The 10,514-nt window shown below is 37.5% G+C and overlaps 1 protein-coding gene across 1 annotated transcript; it reads left to right on the top strand.

Moving 5' to 3' along the window:
* Window positions 1–4,643: 4,643 nt before the first annotated feature.
* LOC139851637 (rho GTPase-activating protein 2-like) lies at window positions 4,644–8,614 on the top strand. Its single transcript, XM_071840731.1, has 4 exons — window positions 4,644–5,045; window positions 6,729–6,849; window positions 7,236–7,586; window positions 7,882–8,614. The coding sequence occupies exons 1-4, from the start codon at window positions 4,723–4,725 to the stop codon at window positions 8,377–8,379; spliced, it is 1,293 nt and encodes a 430-aa protein (XP_071696832.1). The 5' UTR covers window positions 4,644–4,722; the 3' UTR covers window positions 8,380–8,614.
* Window positions 8,615–10,514: the final 1,900 nt, after the last annotated feature.

Raw genomic sequence — 10,514 nt, 5'->3', positions numbered from 1 at the left:
AGTCTTAACTCAAAAACAAAAGAGGTTTCTTGTTGCTATGAGTGTTATTGGAACACAATTGGTAATATGAGAGCCTCTTCCAGGATTAGGCGACTCAAACACATGGCACGGTCTGGTCTCAACTGTAGCGCTGCAACAAAATTCAGATGTAAGTCTTGTGGTACAAGATCGAGACCTAACAAATTGAAGACAAAATGAAAAGGAACATCACTGAGCAATTGCAATTCGGACAACAATTGTGTAAAAAATGACGAGGATCTGAGACAATTCGGAGAACAAATCGGATTGAGGTGGCCCAACCTCAATCCACAGTAAGTACTCTTGTTCTCTATCGTTCTTCCTTATTTTTAATGAAGATATTGTCTCTAAATGTTCGTGGTTTCGCGGTTGAGGGTAAATTCGGGTGGGTCAAAAGTATTTGTTCAAAAGAAAGACCTTGTTTTGCGGCGTTTCAGGAAACTAAAGTAGGGTGTTATCTGATTGGTGGGTTCAGGCTCTATGGGGGAACCGTGATTTCGGTTATGTTCAGAAAGAGGCTGTTGGGAGCTCGGGGGGTTTGCTTTTGGTTTGGGATACTAATTATTTTGAGGTCAATGATGCGTGTATAGGGGACTTTTTCCTTGCGATTAAGGGCAAGTGGAAGAATTCGGGGATGGAATCAATGGTGGTAGACGTATATGGGCCACATAGTGATGCATCGAAGATAAGGTTTTGGGACTCCTTAGAAGATCTCTTGGGTGGGAATGACGCGGCCTGGGTTTTGTGTGGAGACTTTAATGAGGTTCGAGAACAAGAGGATAGGTTAAATTGTATATTCCATCAAGGTCGAGCAAAGCGTTTCAATGAATTCATCGGAAGGAATAACTTAATTGAGATTCCAATTAGCGGAAAGAAGTTTACCCGAATCAGTGACGACGGTACCAAATTTAGTAAAATTGATAGGTTCCTTGTCTCAGATCAATTTATCAAACTTTGGGACGATCTCTCAATTCTCGCTTTGGAGAGATTTTTATCGGACCATTGTCCACTTGTCCTTCGTGATAAAGTTATTGATTATGGGCCGAAACCTTTTAAAGTTTTTGATGAGTGGTTGGATAAAGAAGGTGTTGATCGTATTATTGAGGATGCTTGGGCCACTCCAGTTAATGGTACTAAACTTGATTGTATCTTTAGAGATAAGTTGAAGAATGTCAAATTTGGTCTCAAAACTTGGAGTTCAAACACGTTTGGTAGTTTAGACAAGGAAATATTAAAACTCAAAAAAGAAGCACAAGAATGGGAAGTTAAAGCCGAATCTCAACAACTTAGTGAAATGGATCGTGGGTTATGGATGGATTGTAGGAGACGATGGATTGAAAAGGAAAAGATCAAGTCCAATATGTTGAAACAAAAGGCGCGTATCCGGTGGATTTTAGAAGGTGATGAGAACTCAAGATTTTTTCACTCGACTATTCGAAGGAAATTTAATAAATGTAACATTCGAGGTTTAAATGTGAACGGGCAGTGGACCGAAATCCCGGGTGAAGTAAAAAGTGATGTTTTTGATCATTACAAGTCTCTCTTTAGTCGCAAATCTAGTATGAGGCCTTGTTTCTCTTCTTTGGCAGATGCTACTGGATCAGTGGACTTAAGTGCAGGCTCACATATTTCGGTCTCACAAAGTTTGGAGTTAGAATGCCCGTTTTCAGAATCTGAGGTATGGAATGCTATAAGAGAGTGTGGTAGTCATAAAGCACCCGGTCCTGATGGGTTTAATCTTCGTTTTTATAAAAAGTTTTGGAATATAATTAAACCGAATTTTATGGCGGCTATTCAATCGTTTTGGTCGAAGGGAGAAATCTCAAAGGGGTGTAATGCATCGTTTATCACTTTGATTCCTAAAAAGATGGACCCGTTAAACCTTAATGATTATCGGCCAATTAGTCTAATTGGTAGCTTTTATAAAATTTTAGCAAAGTTACTGTCAAATAGGCTTAAGAAAGTTATCCCTAATCTTGTCGGGTACGAGCAAAGTGCGTTTGTAAAAGGGAGAAACATTATTGACGGGGTTTTAATTGCAAATGAGACTCTTGATTATCTTAAACATAATAAGATAAAAAGTCTCATGTTCAAAGTAGACTTTGAAAAGGCGTTTGATAGTTTAAGTTGGGACTTTATTTTGGAAGTGATGAGTTTTATGGGTTTTGGTTCAAAATGGAAGAAGTGGATCATTTCTTGTCTAAAGTCGGCTTCAATTTCTATCTTGGTCAATGGCTCACCTACATGTGAATTTAACCTTGAAAGAGGAGTGAGACAAGGTGATCCTCTTTCACCCTTTCTCTTTATATTGGCGGCGGAAGGTTTAAATCTATTGGCTAAGTCCGCGGTGTGTAAAAATCTTTTTAATGGCGTTGAGATAGGTGTTGACAAAGTCCCGATTTCTCACCTTCAATACGCGGACGACATGGTGTTTTTTGGTGCATGGAGTGGGAGTAATATTGATAATTTGATGAAGTTACTTAAATGTTTTGAGTTAACATCGGGCCTAAAGGTAAACTACAATAAAAGTAATCTTTTCGGGGTTAATGTGGATTATAATGAAGTTGAATCCATGGCAAGAATTTTTGGGTGTAATGTTGGATCCTTTCCTTGTACTTACCTTGGTTTGCCAATTGGTGCAAAAATGAACAAATTGGCGAGTTGGAAACCGGTAATTGATAAATTTGAAAAAAGATTAGCGGATTGGAAAGCTAGATCGATGTCATATGGTGGACGTTTGACTCTCGTGAAATCGGTGCTTAATAGTTTGCCTTTGTATTTCTTCTCGGTTTTCCGTGCCCCGCAATGTGTGTTAAATATTCTCGAGAGTGTGAGGCGTTCTTTTTTTTGGGGTGGGTCGGGAAATGAATCAAAAATAGCGTGGGTTAAATGGGATGAAGTCCTCCTTCCTTTCGAAGAAGGTGGACTAAATCTCGGTGCTCTCAAATGTAAAAACCTAGCTCTAATCGGCAAGTGGTGGTGGAGGTTTTATACCGAACCTGCTTCCTTGTGGGTTAGAGTTATCCAAAGCATTTATGGGGTCTCGGGTGGTCTTGATATGGGTGGGCAACTTTTACTATCTAACAATACTTGTTGGTCATCTATTATTAAAACAGGACGATTAATTGAAGACACAGGGCTGCCATTTGTTAACAGTTTCGGTAGACTGATTGGGAATGGTGTAGGTACAAGTTTCTGGCACGATAAGTGGATCTTGGATAAACCACTCAAGAACCGTTTCAGTCGATTGTTTCGGATAGAAGCTGCTCAACAGGTGACAGTGGCTGATCGGGTTGGTTGGAACGGGGTAGTTTGCGAAGGATCGTGGCAGTGGTCGAGAAACCTAACAGGGAGACTAACCGGTGAATTGGAAGCTTTAAAAGATTTAATTAAATCAGTGGTAATCGTTCCCGATAAGTGCGATACATGGAGATGGAAATGTTGAGATAATGGTAGATTTGAAACAAAAACATTATCTGATATGTTAAACTTGAAAATTCTTAAAGCAGGTACAAATTGGGTTGAATCGTTGAAAAATCACTTGGTTCCAAAGAAGGTCGAGGTGTTCGTGTGGAGGGCAAAGAAGAAAAGATTGCCGGTTCTACCGGAACTTGATAAACGAGGCATCGATCTCAACTCCGTGAGGTGTCCTATTTGTGATGACGGTATCGAAACGGTAGATCATTCACTACTTTTTTGCAATCTTGCTTTTGATATTTGGTCTAAATTGTTCGAATGGTGGTGCTTGGGAGGATCTTTTAACGTTAGTATTGGTGAGATTTTTGATGGAAATGTGTCGAGTGGGATGACGGGTATTGGTGCGAAGATTTGGCAAGCGGTTAATTGGACGTGTGCTTATCTTATTTGGAAAAATCGTAACCGAAAAGTCTTTAAAGGTAAGTGTTGGAACGTGCCGGTTGCCTTGAGTGAAGTACAAGTTAAGAGCTATGAGTGGGTCGCGAAGAGATGTAAACCAATGATCATCGATTGGCACTCTTGGTTGCACAATCCTCAGAAGTTCATACTTGCTTAGTTTGGTTAGTCGTAATAGGTTACTATCTTAACACCCTAAATTGTCTAGCCAAATTTCGTGATTGAGAAGGTTCATGTTTAGTTTTGAGTTCAAAGGGGGCTGCTGTTTTGTTGTAGGCAGGCTCCATTCTGTATGTACATTTGTTGTGTTTTAATATTATTATGTTGCCTTTCAAAAAAAAAAAAAAAAAGATAATTGTAATTGTAATGCTCATTCTATTTTTTAGTATTTCCATTACAATTTACAATACCATTACTATTTGGATTACCATTACTTTAATCGAGCAAACACACCCTCACTACATCTCCTAGTATCCAAAACAACAATCCAACATCCAACATCCAACAACTTGCAATAAAATAAAGTTAAACTAACTGTTCTCCTAAATAAAGTTATTAAGTTAAACGTATTTGTCCTCAAAAACTAAAAAGTATGTGGCCGTTTGAAACAAGGGTATTATAGTCAGATCAAATAACGATAAAAGCTACACAAAATTTTGAAAACAAGTGGCCGTTTGTAACCCGACCCGACTCCATCGTGTCATAATAAAAACAAAATTTACACAATTCAAAATCCTCTCCTCTCACTCAATAAAACCTATCTTCATATCTTCACTTCACTGTGACAAATACATATAGATACAGAAAATATATATCTATAGATAGATAGACATGACTGGAATAGTAATGTTAACAAGAGGAGCTGGATGCGGAGGAAACGGATCAACGAAAAACGTTAACGAAGAATTGGAAGAACAGAATCAGGTTTCGTTGGTTGAATTGTTAATTTCGGCGTTACGGAAATCAATGGTTGCGTGTCGAGTAGAAGAAAGAGATGATGGAAGAAATTCAATTTGTTTAAGGAATTCAATGGAAATTGGATGGCCAACAAATGTTCAGCATTTGACTCATGTAACTTTTGATAGGTTTCATGGTTTTTTAGGGCTTCCTATTGAGTTTCAAGTTGAAATCCCCTCTCGTGTTCCTAGTGCCAGGTATTGAATCATATCAATTTGTTATTTATTTTAATTAAAAATTGATTTTAGGGTTAGCAGATGTGTTAACGGTTGTTTTGAAATGTTTTTTTGGGTATATTTGGGCACCAATTATCTGTCAGGAACAAATTTTTAGCATAAAGTGCTAGCTTTTCAGATAATAAAAGAACAATTTAAGTTTAAATATGAATATGGATTTGTTTTTTATGTTTTTATAATAAATTTAAATTTAATTCAATAAAATTATGGTTGTGGATTTAGGGTTTTGAATTTCATTGATGGTGAGATACATCATACATGTGATGAATCTAAATGTGGAAATTAATGTTGTTATTTAAAGTTATCTATTTATATTTATATTTATATTTACTAGGAGTAAAAGCTAGCTTTGGTATCTGATTGATTGATGTTAAATTGGTAATCTTACCTTCGATCGGGTTCGGGTTTCCGCCCGAAACGTGTGTGTTACGTGCAAATGGTGATTGTTTTTGAAATAAATGATCTACTGATGCTAAAAAATCGCCGTTCAAAAAAAAATTTGTATAGAAAATAGTTACTGCAAACAGCTGAAACTTCAAAGTTAGTTACACATTTATCTCAAGTATTTTTGGTTAGAATATTTGAAACTTACCATGTTTATAGAGCTACAATTGTTTATAGATCTGGACACATTTTATAGCCAAAAATCTTACTAGCAAGGAGCTAGAAAGTTTTAGATTATACTTTATTTTTAAAAAGGATAATTAGTAGTGCTGCTCACCTTAATTAGTAGTGCTGCTCACCTTTTGTTTTTAAAAAGGATAAAGTTATTACTTTGTGGTCTGACTTTTTTGTGAGATACATATAACAAAATTCTGAAATTTACCTTACATACTGCCTAAGCCCAAATTATCTTTACAGAATACATTAAGACTTGTTGTAGCGGTTTGGTAAAGGGGCGTTGCAAGCCCACGTGGCACCCAACCAACACCATAAATTGTAAGTATCAATGCGTGGGATGAGTGTATTTTACCTCTGTCCGTTGCCAAGCAATGTACCAAGCAACGTCCGTTGCCAATATTTTTTTTTTCTTTTTTACATACATCAACATCAACAAAACCCAATACCATATAAGTGGTGTATGAGGGAGGTGAGATGTAGACAATCCTTTCCCTATCCGAGAATAAAGACAAGTCATTTCTCCACCCAGAGTAAAAACGCTCTCCAAGGTAGAGAAAGTCATCCCTATCTCTATTCGACGGATAGAGAGATTGCTTCCGAGTGGACCTCCGGCCAATAAGTAGGATAAAAAAATTTTTGAAAAATAAAATAAAATTGAGACACCATGAAAGTGGTAAAATCAAATTTCCATGGGTTTTAAATCATGTCTGAAATTTACTTTAGGCTCTAAGAGTCAGTCAAGTCGCCAACAAATCGACGCTTGACCCAATTATATTTTATCCCCTTTTAATATTTAACCCAATTATATTTTAACACATCATCACAATACTCTTAGCCCACACCATAAACCCACACCACCACTACTCCACAAACATAACCCACATATCCTAGTCATCAAAAAGCAACCCACGCCCCCCAACCACTACAAGTGGTCTAAGTGTTAGAGACTCTTTTTTGGTTCCTTATATTTTTTATTAACCTCGTGTGTTGGTATTTCTGATCACCTTCTGCCTTGTTGTGCAGTGTTAGTGTCTTTGGTGTCTCGGCAGAATCGATGCAATGCGCTTACGATTCAAGAGGCAATAGTGTCCCTACAATTCTTTTGCTAATGCAGGAACGACTATACGCGCAAGGAGGACTAAAGGTATCCACACATACGCGCGTACTGGATGGGTTGGGTCACTGTTCAAAATGTCTTTGGTTTGAAATGGGTCAATTTCAGCATGGGTCGAAAGGGACAAGGTCAGATTAGGGACCCCATTTAGTCATTTTCATAAATATATTCACAAATAGTCAATGTTGACTTTTGAGGACAAATATGATATTATTACGATAATAATGTTAATGTTAAGTTAATGTAAATGTAAATTCAAATCTTTGAAATCATGTATTAAAATATGAACAGTTCCCTTGTAGCTAAAGAAGTTGACCCCCATGCATTCGACCCGTTTGAGTTAAACATGGCCCAAGTTGACCCAATTATAAGTAGCTGACTCAAACTGACACCAACAATACAAATCAATTTTATAGGCTGAAGGAATATTCCGTATAAATGCGGAGAACACGAAAGAGGAGGAGGTTCGAGACCAGCTAAACCGAGGCATGGTACCCGAGGACATCGAGGTTCATTGTCTTGCAGGTTTGATTAAAGCCTGGTTTAGAGAGTTACCATGTGGTGTGCTCGATGGCCTTTCTCCTGAAGACGTACTGCGGTGTAACACAGAAGAGGATTGTGCTGAGCTCGTGAAACACCTCAAACCGACTGAATCTGCGTTGCTGAACTGGGCAGTTGATCTTATGTCTGATGTAGTTGAACATGAAGATTATAATAAAATGAATGCCAGAAACATCGCCATGGTTTTTGCCCCAAATATGACTCAGGTAAATCCATTTAATTTTTATTTGTTAACCAATCTCCTTAATATGACTCAAACCGACTGAATCTGCATTGCTAAACTGGGCTGTTGATCTTGGATCATTTCGTTCTAATCGTCTTCACATTTTATGCTTTGGATTTATTTTCATGCTTTATTTATGTCATAAGACATGCAAAATTTCAATATGAAGATTTAAAGACTAAGTGAATGATCAAACTTTATTTGCTAACACAATATGAAGATCAAACCGACTGAATCTGCATTGCTAAACTGGGCTTTTGCCTTTTTGTCAAAATCAGATGTCTGATCCGCTAACAGCACTAATGCACGCGGTACAAGTCATGAACTTGCTCAAAACCCTGATTACAAAAACACTAAGAGACCGTGAAGACGCTACAACAACAGACGGTGAATACTCACCAATGTCATATCGTTCCGATAGGCATTCAGTTGAAGAAGACAGTCAAGAAGAAATGGAAACCAGCTGTGAACTAAGACGACAACCGTCGTCATCAGAAGAAGACAACGACAATGAAGAAGATGAAGTTGAGTCATTAAGTGAAATAGAAGAAAACTTCATGCAACAACTGATGGAAAACGAAAACGCCAAAGATTGCTTCAAGAAAGAACTGGGAAATTTGGTCAAGCAACGTGCTAGCCCGACTAGTGGCTTTGATTTTCAAGAGGAATTATCATCGTCTGTGATAACGGATGGATATGGTTCGGGTATGAGTGTGAGTCCTGACGTTGGGACAAAAGTTGAAATGATGAACAACATTGTTGAATGTGTGAATTGAATTTGGTAAGGTGTAGGATTTTAGGAAGGACTGTTTTATGTATGCTTGTTTCTTGTAAATTAAGTATTAGTGACAGCAGTTGTGGAAGTAGTTGTATGATTTTGGATTGTGATATTGACTTTGGTACAAGTGTGTGGTTCAGTTGGGTGCTGAACTAGTGTTGTGTTTTCATGAGATTTTAGCAGCTGATGATTTGTTGTAACTTTTGAGTCTTGAACCATGTAATCACAATAACATGGGTTATTTAATTAAAGTACTCTATGCGATGTGCTGCAATGGTTGTAATTTAATTTAATTTTATGAGTTTATGTCTAGTGTCGGCTCTAGTTATTGAGTCGACATCAAGCGTCGATTTATTGGCGACTTGACTGACTTTAGAGCCTAAATTAAATTTCAGGGAGGATTTAAAACTCATGGAAATTTGATTTTACCATTTTCATGGCGTCTCAATTTATTTTATTTTATAAAAAACTTTTTCCTACTTATTGGCCGGAGGTCCACTCGGAAGCAATCTCTTTATCCGTCGAATAGAGAGAGGGATGACTTTCTCTACTTTTGAGAGTGTTTTTCACTCTGGGTGGAGAAATGACTTGTCTTTATTCTCGGTTAGGGGAAGGATTGTCTACATCTCACCTCCCTCATACACCACTTATGTGGTATTGGGTTTTGTTGTTGTCTAGTCTAGTGTATTAGGGAGTATTAAAGTACTTAATATTGCTGCCTTTCAAAAAAAAAAAAAAAAAAAAAAAAAATGTATATTGCTAAGTTTCTCCCCTTAAAGCTCCTGAGAGGATTTTTAATTTTATCAAACTAGGTCAGGTCATGTTTCGTTTCTTTTCATTTCATTTCAGTGAGCTGTCTTTAATAATGACTTTTAAATACTAAATACTATTTGCTGCATCTTATATATTTCCTACAAACTACACCCCATCCAAGTGCTTTACTTGAACTGTGAGTAGCCCAAACAGGTTTTAAACATCATAATATTTGAGGTTCAACTCATAACTTTTTTTTTTGGGTAAAGGATATTTACCCGGTAAATTTTATAATATCAATAGAAAATATTACATGAGTAACGGTTGATGCAAACAAAGCACACAACCAGCAAGCCAAAAAACTAACCAATCAAAACAAGGAAAACAAAAGCAAAAAATCTATATTTTCCACTTCATCTTCAACATTCCTACACATGTTGCGAATTTTTGAACCTCAGACATTAACTTCAGTCTCACTGTGTTGTTGCTCTGCTTTGCGTTTAGTTCGGTTGAACAAACATCAATTGCGTTCCTGCCATATGTTGTAAATGGTAGCTGCAAATAATAGTTTAGAGACGACGACTCTAGCCCCCCACCTGTGAGAAATTGGACTGATCTTCTGTATAACGAATTGAAGAGACTAAAAGGATGCTTGAAGGAGTGGAGTAAAAACGAATTTGGGAGTTTAGAGACGGATATCAGTAACGCAAGAAAGGAGGCGATGGAACTTGAGATAAAGGCGGAATCGGGTGCATTGTTGGATGGTGATTTTGATCGGTGGCTAGAATCGAGAAAAAAATGGCTTGAAAAGGAGAAAGTTAAGGTCGAAATGTTGAAGCAAAAAGCGAGGGTTAAGTGGACAATTGATGGGGATGAGAACTCCAAATACTTCCATAATTCACTAAGGCGCAATTACAACAAGAACAACATACGGGGAATTAATATAAATGGCAATTGGTGTGAGGACCCGGATATGATCAAAATGAATGCTTTCAATCACTTCAAAGATATTTTTGAGGAAAAGAATGCTTTGAGACCAAGTTTAGAGGACTTTCATTATCCGACTATTTCCTTGAACGAGGCTAATTTACTTGAACTACCTTTCTCGGAACAAGAGATTTGGGAAGCGGTTAAGAATTGTGGTAGCTCGAAAGCTCCCGGGCCGGACGGGTTTAATTTTGGCTTCTTCAAAAAATTTTGGAACATTATCAAAGGTGACTTAATGGCGGCGATTAATTGGTTTTGGGTAAATGGGGAGTTTTCTAAGGGGTGCAACGCTTCTTTTGTTTCCTTAATCCCTAAGAAAGCGGACCCGCTATGTTTTGGAGATTATAGACCAATTAGCCTCATTGGTAGTTATTACAAGGTTATTGCAAAGTT

Source organism: Rutidosis leptorrhynchoides, chromosome 6 (assembly GCF_046630445.1).
Source record: "Rutidosis leptorrhynchoides isolate AG116_Rl617_1_P2 chromosome 6, CSIRO_AGI_Rlap_v1, whole genome shotgun sequence".
NCBI classification, from domain to species: domain Eukaryota; kingdom Viridiplantae; phylum Streptophyta; class Magnoliopsida; order Asterales; family Asteraceae; genus Rutidosis; species Rutidosis leptorrhynchoides.
Note: the sequence above shows the minus strand (reverse complement) of the source record. Positions and strands in the feature narration are given on the sequence as shown.